The sequence below is a fragment of the Gopherus evgoodei genome, chromosome 7 (assembly GCF_007399415.2).
Source record: "Gopherus evgoodei ecotype Sinaloan lineage chromosome 7, rGopEvg1_v1.p, whole genome shotgun sequence".
NCBI lineage: Eukaryota > Metazoa > Chordata > Testudines > Testudinidae > Gopherus > Gopherus evgoodei.
Genome location: NC_044328.1, coordinates 8,228,710 through 8,256,360, shown reverse-complemented (window position 1 = coordinate 8,256,360; position 27,651 = coordinate 8,228,710). Strand labels below are relative to the sequence as shown.

The window sequence follows — 27,651 nt, the reverse complement described above, 5'->3', positions numbered from 1 at the left end:
GTTTATTCCGCTGCATGGGATTTTACTGTGCTCCCCTGAGAGAAGAAAAGAATGATTTTAGCATTCCATTAATCGACAACATCTGGGCTTAGTCAGCTTTTGTAGAAGAGTGGCTAGTGGTCAGAGTGACATGCTAGGAGCCAAGACTACAGATTTCTGTTCCTTGCTTTACTACTGACTGTGTCCCTTTGGACAGTCACTTAATTTTGTACCTCAGTTTACCCATTTGTAAGATGGGGGCAGCAGCAGGGAAGTAACACCAGTTTGCCTCATACCTACAACCTATCTACTGCAGAAGTAGTGTGAGGCTTAAGTAATGCATATTTGTAAAATGCTTTGAGCTCTTCAGTCTATACACTCAATACAATCATTATTGTTATGATCCAAGTTGAATCTGACAGCAAACTGCCCAGTATAGCAGGGATGGCACAGTATTGTTTGTCTTCAGTCCCACTCTCTCCCCCACCGCACACACACATTCGGTGAAAAAGGACCTCTTCCCCCATACAGCCTTTATAAACTCTGCATAATTGACTCTCAGACTCTTATTCAAATCCCATTTTCAGACTCAGCCCTTCCCTCTGGCCTATGACTCACCTAACCCTCTCTGTAATGAATCAATCAAATCCTGTTTGCTCAACTTCCTGCTTTTCCGGTGTCCATTCGCTCCCCCTGAAATGTTTAGTTTCCACAAGTGCCTTATCACATCTGCTGTGTGTACCCATGGACCTTATTGCCACCTTAAACTGACACACTTTAATTACAGGTTCTGACTGATGGGCTGGTTTTTTTTTTTGTTTTTTGTATCGTCGCAGGCTGTTATACAGAAATATATTGCACCAAATTATATTACTGCATTAAACTTGCAGCTGCAGGTCTGCTGAATCAGTGATATCCTGAACACAAACAAGCCTAATTCTGCACTGATTCACACCCTGCACAACCCTATTTAAGTGGATGGGGTTGTGTGAGGTGAAATAATGTCTGAGAGGCAGATCCTCAGCTGGTGCAAATTGTCATCGCTCCATTTAGGTCAGTGGAGTTAGCATGATTTGCACCAGCTGAGGATCTGCCAGAGGATTTGGCTCTGTCACTCTCTGCGTACAAACACACAGATATGTATACACACATCTTTAGGCTCGGATACATCCAGGTTAGTCAATAAACATTTGGACACTTGCCTCTGTGTAAGAGGATGCTCACATGGCTCATAGCTAGGGCCCTACCAAATTCACGGTCCATTTTGGTCAATTTCAGGGTCATAGGATTTAAAAAATCATAAATTTCATGATTTCAGCTATTTAAATCTGAACTTCACTGTGTTGTAATTGTTGGGGTCCTGACTTGAAAAAGAGTTGGGGGAGGGTCACAAGGTTATGGGGGGAGGGAAGGCATGGTACTGCTACCCTTACTTCTACACTGTTGCTAGTGGGGTGATACCTTCAGAGCTAGGCGCCTAGCTAACCAGTGTCACTCTCCAGCCGCCCAGCTCTGAAAGCAGTATAGAAGTAAGGGTGGCAATACTGCGACCCCTAAAAATAACCTTGTGACCCCCCCTGCAACTCCCTTTTGGGTCAGCACCCCCAATTTGATAAATGCTGATCTCCCCCATGAAATACTCTACAGATTTCATGTGGGGTGGGGGAGACCAGACGTCACAGTCTGTGATGCGTTTTTCATGGCCGTGAATTTGGTAGGGCCCTACTCATAGCTTCTGCAGTGGCTCCTGTATCACCACTCCTCCACTCACCATATAGGATCTTCTGGCAGGTAAAGTGGGCATGGCACAGGGCTCCCTTAAGCACACGTTATCCTCTCTGCTGTTTGAGCGCCTGCGGCTGTTGATAGCTGCTGTGAATTATAACGGCCTACAGGTTGCTCTAATTAACAAGGGATCGGACTTGATAGCCCCAAGATCTTAAAACTACCTTTGTCCAACCCCCAATTTCCATGGGGCATTGCTCCGTTGAGGATCTCTACATGAATCCTCACACTAAAGATGCTTTCATACCACAGCCTGTCTGTTTGTCTGTGGTCTCACATGGTGCCTATCACTATGGTATCTGGATGGTAAGAAGAGTCATAGAAATACTTTAAACACATTCTAAATAGATACATTTATGAAATGGGGTGTATGTTGCATACAGTGTCTACATACCTGTTGAACTATTACATCAAAAGTTACAAACACCCACACATTTTTGTCAAAAAGCAAAGAAGCATTTTCTGTTCTTGCTTTGGAGACTGCAGTGCATCTCCTTAGTGCAAAATTAATATGGAAATGGAGGAGACTTTTTATTGTTATTAGGGTTTATAAGACTCCGGTTAGGCACATTCAATATATTTAATCTGATTACGTCATCAGCAACAGCATCAAAAGCCCCAAGCAGATGCTAATTTCCCAGTTGTGCATGCAAATGTGATCAAAAGAACCAAATGTGGATGCAGTATAAAATTTTTGTGCATGCTCCCCCCCACACACACACAAAACCAGCAACACTAGGGGAAGCAAATCAGATAAATGTGCATGAAAAGAGCTAGCAAGCTGCCTAACCAGTAAAGTGTCAAGAGAAGGGAAGTTCCAGTTTGTGAAAGTTTTTTATTTTTAAAAAAAAATTTGGCTTCATTCTGGATCAGAGTGGAAACCAGCAATTTTGAAATTTTCCATGAATGAAAATTCTGAAAACAAAACATTGTTTTGGCTAATTGGAAATGCTTCATTTTGACAAAATTGTTTCAATTTTACTTTTAAAAATGTATATGATAATATATTGTACCAAATAAAAAAAACCAAAACCAAAATGAAAAGTGACTTCAAAATGAAAAAGTGAAATGTCATTCCAACAAAGTTGAAATGGGTCAGTGCCCCATTGTTGGAACTTTTTTCAACTTTTGAAAATAAATTCCAGCAAAATCTACTCAATGTTATGCAGCATTTCAATTTCATATTCAGCTGTAATATAGTTCTGTCAAAATTTCTCTGACAAATGTTATCAACTACCATTTGTATGGACATTTAACATAAGAACAGGGAGGCCTGGGAGAGACTGGTTCCAAGTTGCGAAGAGACTGCAAAGGCCCCAGGCAGGAAGGCCTGGGAAAAGGAAGAGAAAGAAACCTTGTATTCCATGGACTTCAGAATGGACATTGTTTGAGGTAGTTGAGTTTTATTTGCATTGACTTTTATATTAATAAATGTAGATGCCAATGAAGAGTATTTCTGACCATGTAAAAGCCTGAAGGGAAGCTGTATTTGAACAGTCCAAGAGGGGAAACTGAGGCAGACTGCCTGAAACATGATCCTAGGCCTTGAGGGCGCACATACCTAACATCATATAGAAGAAAAAACAGCTTGACTCAATGTATTCAGCCAGCAAAATGGACTGAAAATCAACCACAATAAGACGGTGTGACAGACCCAGGCCAGTGGAGTGCAAGAGTCTGGTAGAGGGCAAATATACTGGTCACTGGGTGAGTAGTTTTCTGTTCCCTGAGTGACCAGAGCAGGGGCTGCACTAGAGTAATCAGGAACTTGCTAGAACCAATTAAGGCAGACAGGCTGATTAGAACACCTGCAGCCAATCAAGGCAGGCTAATCAGGGCACCTGGGTTTTAAAAGGAGCTCACTCCAGTCAGATGGGGAGGAGCCAGAGGAGAGGAAGTGCAGTGTGAGGAGCTGGGAGCAAGAGACACAAGGAGCTGAGACTGAGAGGGTGTGCTGCTGGAGGACTAAGGAGTACAAGTGTTATCAGACACCAGGAGGAAGGGCCTGTGGTGAGGATAAAGAAGGTGTTTGGAGGAGGCCTTGTGGAAGTAGCCCAGGGAGGTGTAGCTGTCACACAGCTGTTACAGGAGGCACTATAGACAGCTGCAAATCCATAGAGCCCTGGGCTGGAACCCAGAGTACAGGGTGGGCCCAGGTTCCCCCCAAACCTCCCAACTCCTGATCAGACACAGGAGGAGTTGATCCAGACTGTGGGGGAGATCACTGAGGTGAGCAAATCTGCCAATAAGCGCAGGACCCACCAAGGTAGAGGAGGAACTTTGTCACAACGGATATCATGACCTTTAATATTGCCTCCCCATCACCAGTACGGATAGAGGATCATGTTCTCACCAATGTAGAAACATTCAGATGCTTGGGCGGCACCATCAGCCAGGACGGTGGAACAAGCCAGGATACCCAGAACAAAATCAGTAAAGCCAGGAACACCTTCTGGAGCTTAAATACAGTCTGGAAATCATCAAATACAACACCAAAATTAGTGTACAGTAGGGTCCAGGAACACTGATTCCTCTGTGTCTTGTGTGCTTGCTGGGGGCCAGCCAGTTAGTGATAGGTGTGTGAATACAGGCTGTGTTTTAAATCACTGAAGCAGTGTTCTGTGTGTTGTAAACAACACTGCTTCTTTAAAATGTTGCATTTGGCTTCACAGAAATGACGCTGGGAGCCCAGCCTCCCTCTTTGTTATTGCCAGCTGAAAGGCTGCACAGAATTAGAAAGCGGCCATGGAGAATTAAGGAGGACTTTGTGTGACATTATGATGCACTCTGTGGCGGAAAAACAGGAATTGAAGGAGTGGCGGGACGGCAAGAAGAGGGACCAAGAGGAGAACGCGGCATGCCAGAATGAAGCCACGGCGCGGCTCGTAAACATTATGGAGCGTCAAGCGGACATGCTGCAACTGATACTGGCACTGCAAAGCGAGCAGCTCCGTGGCCGACATTCCCTGCAGCTGTTGTTGCAAAACTTTTTCCCATGTTCTCCCCAAACACCGCTAACACACTCTTATCAACCTCTTGGCTCCAGTCTGTACCTGAGGCATTCCACTCCTGCTCCGTCACAGTCTAGCACAGCAGACTCCCATTACCCACTGTACTTAACATCCATTCCTCTGCAGTTTGGCCACACTGAAATACAGTACGCACTGCACTGTACTCCAAAGGAGAAGGTTGGATATGATCCCTGGACATACACAAATTTTTAGCCGTGCTGGGACCCCGCCTCCTCCTGGGACGTTCCCTTCCACCACCACCTCTGAGTGCTGATGTGGTTTTTTGTTTGACTCTCTCCTCCGGTTGTTGATCTTTAATAAAATAATTGTGTTGGTTTGAAAGCAATCTTTATTCTATTATTTGAAAGCAAACAGAGGCCCGCAAAGCAACAGACAATTATCTTAAACTTTTGTATTGCATCGTGTGCACCAATCACAATGACCTCCTAGCATTACAAGCACTGCACTCCCAAGCATAGCAACAAATATTGGTGGCTTTCAGCTTCAAATTGCTTCCTCAAGGCATCCTTGATCCTTATGGCCCTGTGCTGTGCCCCTCTATTAGCCCTGGTCTCTGACTGTTCAAATTTAGCCTCCAGGTGCTAAGCCTCAGCAGTCCAGCCCTGAGTGAAGCTTTCACTCTTCCCTTCACAAATATTATGGAGCATACAGCACGTGGCTATAAGCATAGGAATATTGTCATCAGCCAGGTCCAGCTTCCCATATAGGCAGCACCAGTGGGCCTTTAACCGGCCAAAAGCACAGTCAGTCATTCTGCACTTGTTCAGCCTGTTGTTGAACCACTCCTTGCTCCTGTCAAGTTACCCTGTGTATGGCTTCATAAGCCACGTCATTAAAGGGTAGGTTGGGTCTCCCAGGATTACAATCGGCATTTCAACTTCTCCTACGGTGATCTTCTTGTCTGGGAAAAAAGTCCCCGCTTGCAGCTTCCTGAACAGGCCAGTGTTCTGACAGATGCATTCATCATGCACCTTTCCGGACCATCCTTCATTAATGTCTGTGAAACGCCCATGGTGATCCACAAGCACCCGGAGAACCATTGAGAAATATCCCTTCTGATTAATGTACTCTGTGGCTAGGTGGTTTGGTGCCAGAATTGGAACATGTGTGTCATCTTTCGCCCTTCTGCAATTAGAGAAGCCTATTTGTGCAAAGCCATGCACAAGGTCACGCACATTGCCCAGAGTCATGGTCTTTTGGAGCAGGATGTGGTTAATGGCCCTGTACACTTCCATCAACACGAGTCCAACGGTTGACTTTTCCACTCTGAACTGGTTAGTGAACGATTGGTAGCAGCCTGGAGTAGACAGCTTCCACAGTGCAATCGCCACTCACTTCTCCAGGGGCAATTCTCATATTCTTGTGCCACAGGGCTAGGACGAGTTCATCACACAGTCCCGTGAATGTGGCTTTCTTCATCCGAAAGTTCTGCAGCCACCGCTCATCATCCCAGACATGCATGACGATGTGATCCCACCACTCAGTGCTTGTTTCTCAAGTCCAAAAGCGGTGTTCCACTGTGGTCAGCAGCTCCGTGAATGCCACAAGCAATCTCATGTCATAGCTAGTACCGTGCACATGACTTATGAGGAGAGGCTGAGGGAACTGGGATTGTTTAGTCTGCAGAAGAGAAGAATGAGGGGGCAATATAATTGCTTTCAACTACCTGAAGGGGGGTTCCAAAGAGGATGGATCTAGATTGTTCTCAGTGGTACCTGATGACAGAACAAGGAGTAATAGTCTCAAGTTGCAGTGGAGGAGGTTTAGGTTGGATATTAGGAAACACTATTTCACTAGGAGGGTGGTGAAGCACTGGAATGGGTTACCTAGGGAGGTGGTGGAATCTCCTTCCTTAGAGGTTTTTAAGGTCAGGCTTGACAAAGCCCTGGCTGGGATGATTTAATTGGGGATTGGTCCTGCTTTGAGCTGGGGGTTGAACTAGATGACCTCCTGAGGTCCCTTCCAACCCTGATATTCTAAGATTCTGTGAGATCAATGTCAAACTCCTCTTGCCTTTGTAGTTTAAGGAATAAGTCCACTGCCACTCATGATGTGTTAGGCGTTGGCTCCTGAATCCTGGCTCTGACCGTTGGCTTTGTTTCTGCACCCACCCCATCTGGATCTAGCTCTAACTAGTAGGCTGGACTCTTGCTCCAACCATTAGGCAAGACTGCCCATGAACTGTTCACTTACACAAGGTCAAATGGTAGAACCAAGCTAAACCACTGTCTGAGCAAAGAATTCATAGCAGAGCGCTCTAGCAAGGTCTCAGATATCTAAGATTTAATTACTCTTACTAAATATGGTGCAGTACATTTGCTGGTACACTAGATATTATACATAATTGAAACTAAACTACACTCTCCAAAATAGCACAATATGTTATATGGTATTGTCATAAACAGATAGTTAAGGGTTAATGTCTCTTTCACCTGTAAAGGGTTAACAAACTGTGAACCTGCAACACCTGACCAGAGGACCAATCAGGAGACAAGATACTTTCAAATCTCAGTGGAGGGAAGTCTTTGTTTTTTTGGGTGGTTTTTTTTGTTCTGTCTGGGTCCTGAAAGGGACTAGACGTGCAGCCAGGTTTCTTGCCAATCTCCCTGCTACAGTCTCTTATATATTCAAAATAGTGAGTATTAAGTAGAAAAGGCGGTTATAGTCTTTTGATTGTTTTCTGTATTTTCAAATGTGTATTTTGCTGGATGGATTTTAGTGGTATTTGTGCTGGGGGGAGACGTCTTTCTAATATTTATGAGCTGAAAGATCCTGTAATATTTCATCTTGATTTTACAGAGATTTCTTACTTTTTTTCTTTCTTTTATTAAAAGCTTTTCTTTTTAAGAGACCTGAGTAATTTTTTCCCCTTGTTAAGGCTCAAAGGACCTGAGTCTGTACTCACCAGGGAATTGGTGGGAGAAGGGAAGGAGGAGTGGGGGAGGAAAGGTGAATTTTCTCTGTGTTTTAGATTCACGGAGCTTAAATCTGTCTATCTCTCCAGGATAGCCCAGGGAGGGAAAGCCTGGGAGGGGGAGAGAAGGGGGAGAAAAAACCCGATTTCTTTGCTTTGTGATTCAAGGAGTTTGAATCATGGTGATCTCCTAGTGTACCCAGGGCGGGAAAGATCTGAGAGGAAGAAAGGAGGGGGAAGGGAAATGGTTTATTCCCCTTTGTTGTGAGACTCAAGGAATTTGGGTCTTGGAGTCCCCAGGGAAAATATTTGAGGGGACCAGAGTGCCCCAAAGCACTATATTTTTGGGTGGTGGCAGCTTATCAGATCTAAGCTGGTAATTAAGCTTAGAGGAATCCATGCTGGTACCCCATCTTTTGGACTTTCAAGTTCAGATTGGGGAATTATATCATGACAGGTATAGATTCCCTGGTATTTTTATTATGTGTTTATTTACTTATTCAAAAAATATAATAATCTGTAAAGGGTTGAATTAGTCCAAATTGGCAATGTTCTATGGTACTGCACTTGAATCCTCACAACCATTTTCTAAATTGTTTCAGGTTATGGCAGGGGTTCTCAAACTGGGAGTCGGGACCCCTCAGGGGGTCTTGAGGTTATTACATGGGAAGTTGTGAGCTGTCAGCCTCCACCCCAAACCCCGCTTTGCCTCCAGCATTTATAATGTTGTTAAATATATACAAAACTATTTTAATGTATAAGGGGGGTTGCACTCAGAGGCTTGCTGTGTGAAAGGGGTCACCAGTACAAAAGTCTGAGAACCCCTGCGTTATGGGGTCTATTATCAGAGTATATAAGGAAAATAGGCTGGTATGTAATAATGGGGAAAAGCAGTAACAGTGTTTGATTCACTGCCGAGCTACTGAATGGAACACTAAATGTATGTCGAATAAAGGGATAAGGATCTAGAATTTGATTTACAAGAGTTTCACCAAGTGGGAAGCGTTATCATTCCTTGTTCCTTAGTTGAGAACTGATTGATCCAGGAGCTAATGTTTACATCATGTGACTGGGGGCTAAGACTGCTGAATTCTATTTCCAGCCCAGCTACTGAATCATTGTGGACAGAATTCAGCTGTATGCTTAAAGCTTGTACAACATTTCAGCACAACCTAAATATCCCAAACGCCTGCACTGGGGCTTAAGTGCTGTAAAGTTCTTTGTGCTGGCCCTAAGCATAGGGCTGAATTTTGCCCCGTGTTAACATGTGCCTGTGTGCATCAGTTTACCCACCCGTAACATGGGAATACAAATACCTACCAACATCATAGATGATCCTTAATTAAGGTCTTCCACAATGGTCTTCCTTCCTCACTGACATGGAGTAAGTAGTTCCTTCTTCCATGAGTAGTCATGTTAGTTATGTGGGCCATGTTGTGCCATCAGTTATTAAACAGCGCTCCTGATTGAAAGTGAAAAGAAGGCTGGTCTCGTTGTTAAAGTAACTAGATGGCAACTCCGGAGGTCTGGGGTCAATTCCCTGCTCTGCCACAGATTCGCTGGGGGGCTTGGGGAAGTCATTTAGGGCCAGATTTTCAAAAGTGCTCAGCTCCCCCAGTTGATCTCTCAGAACCTCACAAGTGATCTGTGATCTTTTTCCATCTGTAAAATGGGGATATAAGACTTCCTTTTTCCTGTCTTGTCTATTTAGACTAAGGCTGTGCCTACACTATCACTTTTGTCAGTCTAAGTTATGTCGCTCAGGGGTGTGAAAAAACACCCCTCCTGGTTGACACAAGTTACACTGACAGATGCACTGGTGTGGACAGCTCTATATTGGCAGGAGACACTCTCTGTCTCTTAAGATGCCATTACACAGCGCTCACTACAGTGGGGCCCTGGTCTCAGTTTCTCTTAACGCTGCTATAATACCCATAATAATAAGATATTGAAAAGTGTTGTTATGAAATCCAGTTAGCCACTATCAGAAGGAATACTGGGTACAATTTCTGTCAGTGCTTGACAAAGCCGGGTTCTGTCTTCCCTGGATTTATGCACAAGTCAGTGCTGACGGAATATGATGGCTTTTCTGTCTCTTAAATCTCCAGGGTATAGCCCATTATTCAAAGAGACACAATTTAGAGTTTTCAATCCCTTCACTGTTTTAGCATATGGAATAGCTAGTGCCTGTCCAGGAATGGAAAGCAAAAGTGGGGGTGGGAAGACTGGGCATTGTTGAATGAATCATTTTGTCTGAGAGGCTAGGCAGAAGGAAGGTATAAAAGGCTCTTATAGAAAACAAACAAACAAGAAATGTCACATAAGTCAAGGGAACTGGTTTTTAGTGCTTTTTAATATGCTTCTGTTCTGGTAAATACAGGGTTGGAACAGATTATTCTTTTTACAGAGCTTGCAATGTAATTAGGCAAGTGGGTACAAAGAAATCAACTAAGTAAAATAGTTTCCAGACTAATTCTAAGATTGGCCTGCTAAACCCAGGGTTGTGAGTTCAGTCCTTGAGGGGGTCACTTAGGGATCTGGGGCAAAATCAGTACTTGGTCCTGCTAGTGAAGGCAGGGGGCTGGACTCAATGATCTTTTGGGGTCCCTTCCAGTGCTATGAGATAGGTATATCTCCATATATTATATTATATTATATTATATTATATTATATTATATTATATTATATTATATTATATTATATTATATTATAAAAAGATGTAGCTAAGGGTGACGGAAGAGATTTTTTTGGTTGCAAAATGCTGATTTATCAAAATCATGTTTATTGGCAAGAAACCCCCGGAACAGCAAATAGACCAGTGATTAGGATATTCATCTGGACTGTGAGAAACCTCAGTTTGAGTCTCTATTCTGCCTGATTTAGTGTTGAGACTCAAACCCAGGGCTCCTACATCCTAGGTGAGGTTTTTCATTGTAAGGTTTCAGTTTCCTCCCAGTGTGGAATGGGACTCATTTCTGAAATCTCGAAAATATTGTGGGATGAGAAATTGTTTCCCTCTCTGTCTGAGAGCACATATCAGTAACTTAGAATAAAATAGATGACAGGGGTGGTGGTGTATTTATCTCCAAAACAAGCATAATACATTCAGAATGAAGGTGAAATTTAAAAGAAATACAAACGTAGTAAAGTAGGGAAATGCGCCGCAATCTTAACTCTGCCCTGTACTGACATTGTGCAGTAATTAATGCGCTAAATCAGAGAACTCTTGTCGCAATTGTTTTCGATGGTATTTTCCTATTTTGGGAGTAATAGAGTTCGAGGAGATGAATAATTTTCACAGAGCTTGCTAAGTTATTAGGCAGCTTGCCACAGATAAAAACAAAGGGAAATAAAATCTTTGGGTTTGTTCAGCTCTTGAATAAGAAAAGTTGAAGCTACATACAGAAAGCCTTCAAGGAGCAAGTGGCTTTTTTTTCCTAGTTAAAGACTACCTTAAAGGAAAGAGATTATTTTAAGAATTCATTCCAGCTGTAGGGAAAGCAGCTGGTTTCTTGGGAAGGTTGATATTTCTCACTCTCTAAGGGTATGTCTACATCTACAATTTTGCAGCGCTGGTTGTTACAGCTGTATTAGTACAGCTGTATAGGGCCAGCGCTGCAGAGTGGCCACACTTACAGCAACCAGCGCTGCAAGTGGTGTTAGATGTGGCCACACTGCAGCGCTGTTGGGCGGCTTCAAGGCGGGGTCGGGGAACGCGAGAGCAAACCGGGGAAGGAGACCAGCTTCGCCGCGGTTTGCTCTAGTGTTCCCCGAACCCCCCTGCAAACTGCAGGGAAGGAGACCTGCTTGCACGGGGGTTCGGGGAACGCGAGAGCAAACTGGGGAAGGAGACCAGCTTCGCCGCGGTTTGCTCTCGCGTTCCCCGAACCCCCCTGCAAACCGCAGGGAAGGAGACCTGCTTGCACGGGGGTTCGGGGAACGCGAGAGCAAACCGGGGAAGGAGACCAGTTTCGCCGCGGTTTGCTCTCGCGTTCCCCGAACCCCCCTGCAAACCAGGGAAGGAGACCTGCTTGATTACCAGACGCTTCCTCAGGTATGCTGGGATACCTGCTTATTCCACGGAGGTCAAGAAAAGCGCTGGTAAGTGTCTACACTTGATTACCAGCGCTGGATCACCAGCGCTGGATCCTCTACACCCGAGACAAAACGGGAGTACGGCCAGCGCTGCAAACAGGGAGTTGCAGCGCTGGTGATGCCCTGCAGATGTGTACACCTCCTAAGTTGCAGCGCTGTAACCTCCTCACCAGCGCTGCAACTTTGTGATGTAGACAAGCCCTAAGTGTGCTGGACTGCAAGCACTGCTTTGGTATTCAGTAAAGACAAACAAACTAAAGACTTGATACTGAGAGAACAGCTTCTGTTCACTTCAGATGGAATAATGGGTATTCAGAGATTTTCAGGACCTGGCCCAAAGTGGGGAATTGTGAGAGCATTACATCAGTAGAAGACCAAACCAAAAGAGGAAAAGCTTCTATACCCCAGCCCCTCCAATTAGGGTGACCAGACAGCAAGTGTGAAAAATCAGGACAGGGGGTGGGGGGTAATAGGATCCTATATAAGAAAAAGACCCCAAAATCAGGACTGTCCCTATAAAATCGGAACATCTGGTCACCGCACCTCCAATTGATGCACATTTATATATTGATTAGCACATTATAATGACGTGTGTATGTGCACTGCCCTGTGTTGGAATTTACTAGCAACCAGAACAACCTCTGTATTAGTTCATTTCAACCATTCATACGTGTTTTTTCTGAGCTAGAGTCCACAGTGACTCTGAAGTGAACCAGAAGTTGTTGTTTGTGTCCGCAGATCTTTCTTTTACAGAATCCCTCCCCACCTCAGTGCTTCCTTCACACCCCCATCAATACCAAGCAGTATAAGATGTAAGAGGAGAGGAACTTCATCATATGGGTCTTATAATGCGTGAGTCAATGGTCCATTGTGTGAACTCCATAACCAGGGAAAAATGATGTGGAAATGTTGACAACAGTATGGAACCTGGTCAGATTGGCTCAGCCTAAAGTAGAGATGGTTAAATACTAGGACTGTCAAGCGATTTAAAAACAATTAATCACGATTAATCATGTGGTTAATTTCACTGTTAAAAATAATAAATACCATTTATTAAAATATTTTTGGATGTTTTCTACATTTTCAAATGTAGTGATTTCAATTACAACATAGAATACAAAGTGTACAGTGCTCACTTTATATTTATTATTATTACAAATATTTCCTCTGTAAAAAGCAGAAGAAATGGTATTTTTCAATTCACTTCAGACATGTAATGCAATCTCTTTATCATGTATCAGAGGGGTAGCCGTGTTAGTCTGCATCTGTAAAAGCAGCAAAGAGTCCTGTGGCACCTTATAGATGAACAAACGTATTGGAGCATGAGCTTTCGTGGGTGAATGCCCACTTCAGTATTCACCCATGAAAGCTCATGCTCCAAAAGGTCTGTTAGTCTATAAGGTGCCACAGGACTCTTTGCTCTCTTTATCATGGGAGTTGAATGTAAAATTATGTACAAAAAAAATACAATGTAAAACTTTAGAGCCTACGAGTCCAAGCGGTCCTACTTCTTGTTTAGCCAATCACTAAGACAAACAAGTTTGTTTACATTTGCAGGAGATAATAGATTCATAGACTCTAGGACTGGAAGGGACCTTGAGAGGTCATCGAGTCCAGTCCCCTGCCCTCACGGCAGGACCAAATACTGTCTAGACCATCCCTGATAGACATTTATCTAACTTACTCTTAAATATCTCCAGAGATGGAGATTCCACAACTTCCCTAGGCAATTTAATCCAGTGTTTAACTACCCTGACAGTTAGGAACTTTTTCCTAATGTCCAACCTAAATCTCCCTTGCTGCAGTTTAAGCCCATTGCTTCTTGTTCTATCATTAGAGGCTAAGGTCAACAAGTTTTCTCTCTCCTCCTGATGACACCCTTTTAGATACCTGAAAACTGCTATCATGTCCCCTCTCAGTCTTCTCTTTTCCAAACTAAATAAACCCAATTCTTTCAGCCTTCCTTCATAGGTCATGTTCTCAAGACCTTCAATCATTCTTGTCGCTTCTCTCTGGACCTTCTCCAATTCCTCCACATCCTTCTTGAAATGCAGTGCCCAGAACTGGACACAATACCCCAGTCGAGGCCTAACCAGTGCAGAGTAGAGCAGAAGAATGACTTCTTGTATCTTGTTTACAACACACCTGTTAATGCATCCCAGAATCACGTTTGCTCCTTTTGTAACAGCATCACACCGCCGACTCACACCCAGCCTGTGGTCCACCATGACCCCTAGATCTCTTTCTGCCATACTCCTTCCTAGACAGTCTCTTCCCATTCTGTATGTGTGAAACTGATTGTTCCTTCCTAAGTGGAGCACCCTGCACCTGTCTTCATTGAACCCCATCCGGTTTACCTCAGACCATTTCTCCAATTTGTCCAGATCACCCCCAATTCCGACTCTGTCCTCCAAAGCAGTTGCAATCCCTCCCAGTCTGGTATCACCTGCAAACTTAACAAGCATGCTTTCTATGCCAACATCTAAGTCGTTGATGAAGATATTGAACAGAGCCGGTCCCAAAACAGACCCCTGCGGAACCCCACTTGTTATACTTTTCCAGCAGGACTGGGAGCCATTAATAACTACTCTCTGAGTATGGTTATCCAGCCAGTTATGCACCCACCTTATAGTAGCCCCATCTAAATTGTATTTGCCTAGTTTATCGATAAGGATATCATGGGAGACTGTATCAAATACCTTACTAAAGTCTAGGTATACCATATCCACCGCTTCTCACTTATCCACAAGACTCGTTATCCTATCAAAGAAAGCTATCAGACTGGTTTGACATGATTTCTTGTTTACAAATCCATGCTGGCTATTCCCTATCACCTTACCACCTTCCAAGTGTTTGCAGATGATTTCTTTAATTACTTGCTCCATTATCTTCCCTGGCACAGAAGTTAAACTAACTGGTCTGTAGTTTCCTGGGTTGTCTTGCCTTTCTTCACCTGACACCCCAATCAACAACAGAATTAAAACCCCCAACCCCCCACCTCCCCAAAAAAAGAACAAGTAGCATCTGATTTCATACAAGTGGATGATGTATAAGAATCCGAGTCAATCTTGTATGACTGTCGTAAACATACAGCTAAAGGTAGCATAAAATCCTTCCTTACCTGTAAAGGGTTAAAACGCTCAGATAACCTGGTTGGCACCTGACCAGAAGGACCGATGGGAAAGAAGATGCTTTCAAATCAAGGGTGGGGGAAGGCTTTGCTTTGTGCTGTGTGGGTGTTCTCTCCGGAGACAAAGGGAGAGACCAAGCAAGTAATCCCACTCCCACTGAAATGATACATCTAATATTACAGAACTAGTAAGTAATAGCAATGAAATGCGTTAGAGTATCTTTTGTTTTAGCTTGTCAAATTTCCCTGTGCTAAGAGGGAGGTTTATCCCTGTTTTGGTAACTTTAAAGTTTTGCCTAGAGGGGAAATCCTCTGTGTTTTGAATCTTTTGTTACCTGTAAAGTTGTCTTCCATCCTGATTTTACAAAGCTGATTCTTTTATCTTTAAATAAATTCTTCTTTTGAGAACCTGATAGATTTTTCATTGTTCTTAAGATCCAAGAGTTTGGGTCTGTGTTCACCTGTACCAATTGGTGAGGATATTATTCTCAAGCCTCCCCAGGAAAGGGGGTGCAGGGCTTGGAGAAATATTTTGGGGGAATAGGACTCCAATTGGTCCTTTCCCGGATTCTTTGTCTAAATCAGTTGGTGGTGGCAGCACATTGTTCAAGGACAAGGTGGAATTTGTGCCTTGGAAAAGCTTTTAACCTAAGATGGTAAAAATAATCTTAGGGGGGGTCTTTCATGCGGGTCCCACATCTGTACCCCAGAGTTCAGAGTGGGGAAGGAACCCTGACAATGACCTCATGGCTTCTGATTCTGCGATGGCTGTGACCAAAGTCACAGAGTTTGTTATTTTTATGGGCTGTGTGACTGAATGAGACCCTGTCACTGGGTGGAAGAGCAAGCATAAAAGTCAACAGCTGAGTTAACTTTATTGAGAGTGTTGAGGGAACAGCACCTCAAGACTGTAAAGAACTAAAGAGAATGTGAGTGAAGCTCACTAGGAGTTCTGTGCAAAGACACAGGACCAGACTGATGGCAGATGCCCATCATTTGTATTGTTATAATATGTTCAGGACAATCAGTTTGGATGATGGGGGGGAGGGAGGGAAATAAGAATCACCTAAAGGGGCATGTAGGACCTCTAAAATTTGGTCATACGCACACAGCCAATAGGGATTACATATGGAAGAAAGACTTGGATGGTGGACACCCAGGGTGGCATGAGCTGGCTTTTAAAACATAAACAAGAAACAAGCAACAAAATACAAACCAAAACAGGAATAAAAAACAACTTCTTAAACAGAGCAGACGTGGCTTTACAAATGTAAACTGGTTTCTGAAAAACCTGTGACTTTTCTTGATTTTATCTATAACTTATTCCCACAAATGTACCACAATAAAGTTACTGATAACTGCCTGAGACCACATAAACAACCAACCTTGAATTTTTACCTACCTAAGTCCTGGTTCCAAAGTTGAGAGAAATCAATAGAAAGACTCCTATTGATTCCAGTGGGATTTGGATTCTCACCCTGTTGCCCTCTGACCCTGAATCTGGGATGGTAACGCCATTAGAAATGCTATTTCTTTGATGCTACCACAACTAAGACTTTGCACTTATACTTGCCATCTATGTTTGAACTAGCTGTAACCCCTCACCCAAATCTGTCTGCATCATAGTCCATTGAATTTTATTCTGTTATCTCCATGGCTAGTGGTTATCATGGTAGTATTTTATACTCCATCAAATATTGTTTCAAACTACAACTTTCTATGCTATAGAAACAACCACACACTGTTCAGAGAATATTAAAGATCTGGCAGTCTCACAGAAGTGAAATAATAATAATAATGCTGCCTGCTTCTTGTTTACAATGTTACCTGAAAGTGAGAACAGGCATTTGCATGGCACTGTTATAGCCAGCATTGCAAGATATTTACATGCCAGCTGCACTAAAGAATTGTATGTCCCTTCATGCTTCAACCACCGTTCCAGCGGACATGCGTCCAGGCTGATGACAGGTTCTGCTCGATAATGATCTAAAGCAGTGCGGACCGACACATGTTCACTTTCAGCATCTGAGTCAGATGCCAAGCAGAAGGTTTTTCTTTTTTGATGGTTTGGATTCTGTAGTTTCCGCATTGGAGTGTTGCTCTTTTAAGACTTCTGAAAGCAAGTTCCACACCTCCTCTCTCTCAGATTTTGGAAGATATTTCAGATTCTTAAACCTTCGGTCGAGTGCTGTAACTATCTTTAGAAACCTCACATTGGTACCTTCTTTGCATTTTGTCAAATCTGCAGTGAAAGTGTTCTTAAAATGAACAACATGTGCTGGGTCATCATCCAGGACTGCTATAATGTAAAATATATGGCAGAATGCAGGTAAAACAGTGCAGGAGACGTACAATTCTCCCCCCAAGGAGTTCAGTCATAAATTTAATTAACACAATTTTTTTTAATGAGCATGGAAGCCTGTGCTCTGGAATGGTGGCTGAAGCATCTGGCATGTAAATACCTTGCAAAACCAGCTACAAAATTGCCAGGCGAATGACTGTTCTCACTTTCAGATGACATTGTAAATAAGAAGCAGCCAACGTTATCTCCCGTAAATGTAAACAAACTTGTTTGTCTTAGCAATTGGCTGAACAAGAAGTAAGACTGAGTGGACTTGTAGGCTCTAAAGTTTTACATTGTTTTGTTTTTGAGTGCAGCTATGAACAAAATAACACTACATTTGTAAGTTTCAATTTCATGATAAAGAGATTGCATGAGATGAATTGAAAAATATTTTTGTTTATATTATTTTTATTACAAATATTTGCACTGTAAAATGACAAATTTAGCACTATACACTTCGTACTCTGTGTTGTAGTTTAAATCAATATATTTGATATTTAATACATTTTAATATTTAATAAATTTCAATTGGTATTCTATTCCTTAACAGCGCAATTAAAACTGCGATTAATCACGATTAATTTTGTTAATTGTGATTCGTTTTTTGAGTTAATCACGTGAGTTAACTGCAGTTAATCAACAGCCCTATTAAATACTAAAACATGAGATCTGTAAATATTTTCACAAATATAAGTTCTGAGTTCTGTTTGTTCAGATTCACGGAGTGGTCACTTGGTTACTCACTAGCTTTCAGAAAATGTTCCCAAACCTAAAAATGGTCATTAATTTTAACTTGAATGCTTATGTATCAAAACTGAAATCGTACTAGATGCTTGCTGTATATTAATCTTCTGTTGCAAAATGTTCGGTTCTCCCATCAGAGGTAGAAAAAATGCCATGGGGTTTAGGATACCATTCCCACATCACTGACCATGAACAGCAAGAAGTCAAAGTGTCCAGTTCAGCAGAAATATATTTTGAGGAAAACAAATACAATCAATGATACTGGGATTGGTCTGTGCATGAGGTAGAAGCCATCAAATGGGTGTGTGACAGTCAGTGCAGACTGCTTCCCAGAAGGGGAAGATGAGTGGTCATATTTTCCACATATCTCAATTACCATTACAAAAGAAGACGTGTAGACGAGTGGGACACTGGGTCCAAGCTACTTGCATGAGTAAGACATGTGGGATATGGCCATTGATTCAATTCTCTCCCGTTTTAATATTCAAGTAACTGTTTACATTAATTTTGACCCTAATTTATCTGCCATTGACACAATTTAGTGCCTTCAACAACTTGGTTGGTAAGTGTTATTGGTCTAACCCAAACAACAGTGCTGGTGGACTTCTGTCTAGATTTCATCACCAAAGCATCTGCTTGTGTGCTGTCAAACTGGGGATTGAACTGAGAACCTCCAGAGCTGAATCAGCTGCTACAATTTGAGCTGAGGGTTAGCTTGGGGCTGTAAGATTCTTAAATTCCAAGGTCAGAAAGGGTCATTGTGATCATCTAGTCTGACTTCCTGTATAACACAGACCACGGAACTCCCCACAAATAATTCCTAGAGCAGATCTTTTAGAAAAACACCCAGTCTTGATTTAAAAATCGTCAGTCATGGAGAATCCTCCACAAGCCTTGGTAAGTTGTTCAAATGTTAATTACTTTCACTGTTAAAAATTTCCCTTATATCCAGTCTGAATTTGTCTAGCTTTAACTTCCAGCCACTGGATTGTATTATACCAGTCTCTGCTAGACTGAAGTTCCCCATGTAGATCCTTATAGACTGTAATCAAATCTCCCCTTCACTTATGTTCAGTAGGCCTAACTCAGAGTTGCTGAGTAATGGGGTCTGTAGGGGGTATGTTACACATTGCTAAGTGAATGGGAGTCCAGTTGTGTCTAGGGACCTTTTTCTTCTCTCCTTTACACCTATGTTTCACTGGGGTCATTCTGTTCGTGTCAATGGACTTCTTGTCTTTAGCAATGTGAGAGAAGAATCTGACTGGAAGGGGTTGGCAGAAGACACCAGCGCTTGCTTTGATAAAGTCACAGAAGCCTCACAGCTCCAATCATTCAGACCATTTTTTGCCATCTAAGGATCAGAATACTATCCCTGGAAGTAGATAAAGAATCATCTTACAGGGCATTCCAAGCTGCATCAGCGGGAGAGCAAGGGTCCATTTAATTTTCGAAGTCAGTCTGGTGTCACTAGCTAATACCAAAGAAGGAAGAGAAAAAAAAAAGATTTGTGTGAAGTGTTTTAAAATCTATAAGTTGCATTTCATGTTCATTTGTCACCTTTAGGAAAAGCAAATAAAGTTTCTGCCTTTTCAGGGAGGGGGTGATAAATGGGCGCCTAATTTTTGGTTGCTGGAGCTTGTGTCGACTCTATTGACTTTCTGTGAAGAAAAAAAACAAAACAATTCATCTGAAGCATCAGCAAGTGCTGTCTGTGCTCACTGTGCCTGGTATGAGTAAATGGGTTCTGAGTGCTTCTGGGCACTGATCTGAGCAGGAAGTAATTACCTTTGCTGAGAGAAGCTGAGTCTTCACATATCCTGGCTCTTCATTCCACCTGGACGTAGATAGGAAAAACAGCAATGCCAAGACCCTTTTAACAAAGTTCTCCCTCTGGAAATGTGAATATTTTTGGATATGACTTTCACTGTTTTGTAATCATTTTTAGTAGCTCAACTTGATGGGAAGATGGGATAGTCGACTATTTAAAAGGAAATTTTGATGATTAAATATTATGGCCAAAGTCATCACATCAGAATCGCCCAAATGGATGTGACCATGTGTTCCATTCTGATTATTGTTCTTGCTTTGAGGTAAGGATGGAGGCTCCCAATCACAGACCACATCCTCACTCTGCAAGGTGCTGTGCAAACACATAACCCAAAGGTAGTCCCTGCCCTGAGGACTTTACAATCTAAGCACTCCAAGATCCTTTCTCCAAAAGTAGCCAGTACCAAATGCTTCAAAAGAAGATACAAGAAATCATGAAGGGGGCAGTTATGAAATAACATGGCCATACAGGCAGTTTCTTCCTGATTTCCACAGGGAGAGGTTAGCTTTACTCCCTGGACTATTAGTTTTATACTCCATTCAAATTATGACTTGTTTTATTATCATTGGTGGGTTTTCTTCATTTTTTTGTGTGTTTAATGCTGCCCAATGAAAGTGTGGATGCCTTCATAATGTCTGTTCTCAAGTGAATGGGGTCATACTGTGCCTGAGAGTAGAATTTGGCCTTCTGTACGTCAAAGAAAAGTCCAATTTGTGTTACTAAAAACACCTTAGATTGTCCAGACAAGAATTTTAAAAAACAAGTGTACTTGCCTACATTTAACCATTCACATTTCTGTCAGTTTGGAAAATAAAACTAGACCAATCTCTCTGTCTCTCCCCCTTCCCACCCCTGCCTTCCTCCCTCCCCTCCTGGTGTCCAGTCAGTTTCACTTTCTAGTTCTCATGCTTTAGCTGCTGTCTTTGGGCTCATAGCTCTGACTATTTACATGCAAAAATGTTGTAACCAAGTTTGCTTTCAAATTTCTGTGTAAACAGCTTGGGGTTCTGATTTCACGGTGCATGGTGACTGTGTTGAAGATGTCATCTTAGGGGATTCTAATTTGTTTTATCTTCTTAAAATGAGGTTGTAACAGGGTTCACTCACCACTGTGGTGCCTCCTGCTGGCTGTCCTAGGGATTAGCTCTGTTCACTACTGCACTCTCCTCTGGTGATGCTTTGCTGCCATCACTCCTGCTCTAGGATCCATATCTCTCCAAGGATCGCAGCGTCCTCTTTAGTGACACAGCCCTCTGGCTGTGCCACACACTGTGCTCCCCGCATCTGGCGGACCTGGAGTCTGCTGTTCAGCCACTTCCCTTAGTGGCTATTGCAGCAAATTGTCTGGCCACTTCCTCCTGGTTCCAGCATCCTCTTTGCCCTTGCCTCAGGGCCTCGGCCTGCAACACCCCAGCAGCCAGCCAGGAGCTGTCTCTCGCTCCCCTGGTCCCTATTAGCAGCAGTGCTCTCTCCAGGGTGCTGGCAGTTCTCTCAGCCTCCAGAGACACAGTTCTTTCTCCCTGAGTTCCCATCAGAGAACTGCCTTCCTCTGCCCTGCAGCTCCCTTCAGCCCTTCTCTGATTGGCTGTCTCCTGCGCAGCCTCCCAAGGGCTCTATTAACCTCTTATAGCCCAGTGTGGGGCAGGCACCCCATCACAGAGGTCTTGCACAAGGGGTGATGTTGTAGAAACCAAGAACAGAACAATATAAATCAAGGAAAGATGATCTGGTGGTTAGAGCACTAGCCTTGGGAAAGCTATGTTCACTCTCTGCTCCACCACAGATTTCCCAGTGTGACAATTGGCTAAATTACTTAGCTTCTCTGTGCCTCAGTTTCCCATCTGTAGAATGGGGTAATAGCAATACCCTGCCTCATGGAGGTGTTCGGAAGATAAATATATTAAAGATTGTGAGGTCAGGTGCGCAGATACTATGGGAATGGAGTCATATAAGTATCTAAGATAGCCAAGCTTAGTTCCAGTCTCACATTCTTCTATCAGTGTGTAGCCCAAGGTCCAGTGTGCCTCAACAGCAGCCCTGGGAACTACAAGTTGTGGACAACATAATGGGGAATGTTGTGAGAACTTCCGGGTTCTTGCCAGGATGTAACCTCTGCCCCCCACCAGAAGGAGGTCTCAGCACTGACTGAGCTGGGAGCACATAGCGGGCAAGCAGAGAGGAGGCTGCTGGACTGTAATCCTGTTCTATATTCGTTACAGAATGAAGCCTTGTTCCTGGTGGTTTGGCTGAGTGGGTCTGGTCTGAGGTGAACACCCAACGCAGAGCACACAAAGGAGCCTCAGGCCCAGTTTCCCAAAGCTGTGTAAATAGCTGCAAGGCAGGCTTCCCCTATGTGGAACAGCCTCATACTGGGGCCAGTGAACGGGAGGGACAAATGTTCCTGAGAGTCACAATCCAAAGCCCATTGAACTGGATGGAAAAACTCATTAACTCCAATGAGCTTTGGATCAAGCCACTGATCTGCATTTATTTATGCTGTAGTTGCTCTAGTACAGTCAGTGTTCTGCCGTGTGATCTTTTCAAATACCAGCATAAACAATGTTTCTTTTTCAGTGCATAAACTCACACAAGAACAGAGAATTCATCGTGCCTGTTGATACGCTTAACCGTAGTTGTATTATCACAGAAATAATGTTGGGAGAATGAGGGAGACAGTCTGGGTGGTTTGGTCTGAGAAACAAAACAGCTTTACTTGGCTCGTTGATCGCGGATGATCTGTGAATTTCCATTTTAATAGTAATTCTTTTTGTATGCCAGCCATTATGAAGTCTCTACCTTAGGATAATGAACGTGATTGTTTCTAATAAATATAATAATATCTAGTTCATATCTAGTCCTTTTCATCAGTAGATCTCAGTGCACTTTACAAAAGGAGCTATCATTTCCCCCCATTTTACAAACGGGGCACTGAAACAGGGAGCTGATGTGGTTCCTCCAAGATCACAAGCGGGACAATGGCAGAATCCCAGTCCAATGAGCTATCCACTAAGCAGCACTGCCATGCAGTATTGCATATTTAGGGGATTATCTATCATCCATCAAGAAATGCAGAACATCCTCTATGTATATTACATACATATTGTGACAAAGTTCCTCCTCTACCTTGGTGGGTCCTGCGCTTATTGGCAGATTTGCTCACCTCAGTGATCTTCCCCACACTCTGGTTCAACTTCTCCTGTGTCTGATCAGGAGTTGGGAGGTTTGGGGGGAACCCGGGCCCACCCTCTACTCCAGGTTCCAGCCCAGGGCCCTGTGGATTGCAGCTGTCTATAGTGCCTCCTGTAACAGCTGCATGACAGCTACAACTCCCTGGGCTACTTCCCCGTGGCTTCCTCCAAACACCTTCTTTATCCTCACCACAGGACCTTCCTCCTGGTGTCTGATAACGCTTGTACTCCTTAGTCCTCCGGCAGCACACCTTCTTGCTCTCAGCTCCTTGTGCGTCTTGCTCCCAGCTCCTCACACACACTTCCTCTCCTCTGGCTCCCCTCCCCCCGCTTGACTGGAGTGAGCTCCTTTTTAAACCCAGGTGCCCCGATTAGCCGGCCTTGATCGGCTGCAGGTGTTCTAATCAGCCTGTCTGCCTTAATTGGTTCTAGCAGGTTCCTGATTACTCTAGTGCAGCCCCTGCTCTGGTCACTCAGGGAACAGAAAACTACTCATCCAGTGACCAGTATATTTGTCCTCTACCAGACTCCTGTACCCCACTGGTCTGGGTCTGTCACAGTATACACACGGATATGCATAGCTGGACTAATATATCTATATCTGCTGTATCCGTCTAGATCTTTATGGTGTTTCCTAATTTATTGTTAGCGATCTTTGTGTTACACGATGTCTCATGGGGCCCCCACCCCTTCTTTGCGACTCTGCCTGCCTTTTATTACTGAATGGTGGATGGGGGAAGAGAGAGAGATTCTGAAATGCCTGAACACAGATTAAAATTCCCACTGTGAAATGCTAGATGCTGTTCCTTTCAGTTTGGCCTTGTCTAGGAGCTGATTCGTGCCTGGCATTTTCAGAGACAGTAAACTGTGTATTTTAAAATGGCACTAATGATACAGATCTTTAATCTCGTTGCAGGCAAAGGGCTTTCAAAGCTTTGTGTGTTCACCGTTTGTGGCGCCTCCTACTCTATTCCTTTGTGACATTGCTTTTTTCTCTAGTGGGAAGACGGAAGTCATTCTCTTTGTAGTTCTCAAACCTATTTCCTTCATGCAGAGACTCTCACACTTCTGTCTGATTCATCAGCAATACAGACCAATTAATACGTTAATTGGTGGTGACTGGCCATTAGCAGAACTACAAGCCAGACATCTACTGTATTTCAAGAGCTAGCACCCTTGGACTAAGCTAAAGGAGCAACTTCACTGAGCAGAGACTTTCTGATACCTTACTGAAGCCATAATTCACAGTATCTTGGAAATTAGAGATGGAAAGAACCCAGTGGGTTACCAAACATCCCCCTGCTAAAACAAGATTGCTCCCTGCAGACAGACAGGTTCTAAAATCTCAAGCAATGAAACTTCCTGCCACCTTCTATCTTCAGACTCTTCTGCAATCTAACCGATTCCGCCGTTGGGAATTATTTTCAATATCCTTTTTTTTTTTTTTTCAGTTTATACTTTCCTTTGCTGATGCAACGTGCATGCACACTGTGTCTGCCGCCTCTGCTGAATAGCTCTCGAAAAGGATAACAACCAGCTGTTGCTGTTAACCTTAGGAAAGTTTGTGCTTTTGGGGTTGGCTGTCCCAGGTTCAGATCTTGTTGATGATCACAAAGGGGTTGTTGGACTTAACTTTTAACCTTTTGTAATTAGTTATGCTCATTCTAAGACAGGGGTCACTCTTCAGAAGTTAATATGCGGTCCTTGTATAGGCACCAACTCCGGGGCTGAAGCTACAGGTGCCAACTTTCCACTGTGCCAGCGGGGTGCTCACTGCTCAACCCCTGGCTCTGCCACCGGCCCTGCCCCCACTCCACCTCTTCCTGTCCATTCCCCTGAGCCTGCCATGCCCTCACACCTCCTCCCCCCCCAGAGCCTCCTGCACACCATGAAACAGCTGATCGGGAGGTTTAGGGAGGGAGGGGGAGGCACTGATTGGCAGGGCTGCTGGTGGGTGGGAGGCGCGGGGAGCCGGGAGCTGATGGGGGGCTGTTGACATATCACTGTAGCTCTTTGGCAAGGTACATTGGTCAATTCTGGCTCCTTCTCAGGCTCAGCTTGGCTATCCCTGTTCTAAGTGATCCTACTGTCTAGTTGATTGCTCCATACTTCAGATACACATTCACAGTTATCATCTATGGCTTTACGTTCCGGAAGGTTGGTCACCATTGGTTTGTTCTAACAGGTTTGCTACACTTGAGTTGTGTAGTCTAGTTTTTATACTGGCACTAAAATGCAACAGTTTTCGCTGTGTTTACCTGGCTGTTTCCTCATCCTTCCGTTTGACTCCTTTCTAACTAACTGTGACTATTCCATCCATACAGATTATGTTGCTGACTGACCCGGAGATTGAGAGCAGTTTGCTGATTAGCTCTGACGAAGGGGCCACGTATCAAAAGTACCGTCTGAACTTCTACATCCAGAGCCTGCTGTTCCACCCCAAACAGGAGGACTGGATTCTGGCATACAGTCTCGATCAGAAGGTAAGAAAAGATTTTGTGACCTTCTTTACCAATGATGTGGCGTTTTCCCTCCCAAGAGCCTAGACAAACATTTAGTGCTTGCTTTTTCTAGAGGGCCTCTGTTTCTGCACTCACCATAATTATGACTTCATTTACACACCTACAAGGTCTGTGACTATAAATCAGGTATTTACCGGTGGATGTCAAGTTTGGTAACATTTGCACCCTCAATGATCATTAATTGTGGGGAGTTGTTTGAGGGGAACAGGGTTGTGACCCCAAACAAGGAAAGTGGGTTTAGGGGTTGGCTCCAGATTAAACCCTTCATTGTGTTCTCTTCTTTTTAACTAATGTTGTTGCCAGGATAGTAGCCTTAATAATGTGCAAAGTTGTTCAGTATAAGTACTTGGATAATGGTACACAATATGGATGTATTTCTTGGCACTCAAAACAAATGGTGGTACCCTTCTTGCTTCAGAATAACATACAGTTCTTCTTGCTCCTGCCTGCTTGGCACATCATAAACCATATGTTGATTGTCCAAGGAAGAAAATAAGTGAATTGAATTCCTTTTGGAATCTGCTCCTGTTGGTGCAGATCATGTCATGGCTACAGAAACATGCCCTAGCATTTCAAAAGCATCTAGTGCTTTTGGGTACCTCAATTTTTAGATCGACTTGAGACCTCTTAAATGGGCCAGATTCTCCCTGTGATTTCTGAGAAACCAAGGCATCAGTAATCACTAAACTTGGGTCTGATAAATATTTAAAATTGGACATCTTGACAGACAGTGCTTGTTCAGATTGGTGTGCCAATCTAAATCTCAGTCCTGTAAGGGGGTTCACTCACCGCAGGAGCACCTCCTTGTGGCCAAGTGTGGCACAGCAACTGACTTTCACTCAGGCAACCCCTGCTGACAGTCACTCCTTCGCTGTGGTGGTCTCTGCTCTATACCTTGGGCCTCCACCCCGGTCATGATATTAATGTCTGCCCCTTTTGGGGTAACAAAGTTCAACAAACAAAAGTTCAACGGTTAATTCCGAGACCTTGTGTCAGGTCTCTGGCCCCTGACTCTGGGCTCATGCCACTTTGCCAGTGATTGGTAGGGGAACCCAGGTCCTCCTTACAGTGGGTTCAGCCCAGAGACCCTTACTGTCAGCCTAGGTTTGCAGTGTCCCATCCCTTGCTGCTATTTCCCTGGGCTTCTTCCGACCCAACCTCTCTCAGGCTTTCTTCCATGCAACTTCTCTGGGTTGATCCTTCTTTCAGGGCTGGAATCCCAGTGCTTATTCTGCACCCTGGATTTCCTCCTCACCACTTCTCTGTTTCCAAAGAGACTGCAAACTCCCGACCTACAGCCCCGTTCTGCTACAAACTTCCTCTCATTATAATAATCAGCCTGCACCTGCTCACTTGGGCTTCATGATCAGTCAAGCCTGGCTTTCCCTCCAGATGCTCCCAGGGAACAGAACTGGTTTCTCAAGTCCACATTAACCCATTCAGGGATTGTGTGGGGTACATAGCCCGTCATAAGCACCTTCCACTCAAGACTTTCAATATGGTTTACAAACATAAAAGAATTAATCCTCCCGATAATTGTGTGACGTATGTAGGTATATATTATTATTTGAGCTTGAGGAAATAGTGTCTTGAGGCTGGTTTACACTGGACCTAGCTACATTGCGCAGGGGTGTGAAAGTCCATCTCCTTGAGTGACGTAGTGAAGCCGACCTAAGTCCCTGTGTAGATAGAGCTATGTCAAGGCATAAGTGGATTACTTACACTGACAGAAGAACCCCTCCCATCAGCATAGGTAGTGTCTACTTACCTACTGCTGTAGCATTTCACATGTAGACGAGTCCTTAGGGTTGCTAAATGACTTACCTAAGGTCACTAACGAAGGTTAAGAAAACATTGGGAATAAAAATTAAAACCTGTGCTTAACCAGAAAACCAACGTCCTTTCAAGGTTGTAGCCTAATGTCCACACAAAATTAAAATGTGAGTAAATCTATTCTGCCTACCTAAATTTCCTCTGTAGTCTCAATCAGTTACGGTGTTCCTCAACTCTTAAATGGTTGTTATAGTGTGTGCTGCAGCCATGTTCCAGTCAAGGTTTCATTCTAGTGGTAGCTGAAATGCTTCCTGGAT

General features: G+C 43.6%; 1 protein-coding gene across 1 annotated transcript in view; it reads left to right on the top strand.

Annotated features, from left to right (window-relative positions):
• Positions 1–27,651, top strand: part of LOC115655346 (VPS10 domain-containing receptor SorCS1-like) — a gene marked incomplete at its 5' end in the record, with an annotated part of 426,699 nt that overhangs the window by 250,147 nt on the left and 148,901 nt on the right. Inside the window, one exon of the mRNA XM_030570701.1 lies at positions 25,364–25,522. Within this exon, the coding sequence (XP_030426561.1) occupies positions 25,364–25,522 (159 nt within the window). The remainder of the gene's footprint in view (positions 1–25,363; positions 25,523–27,651) is intronic.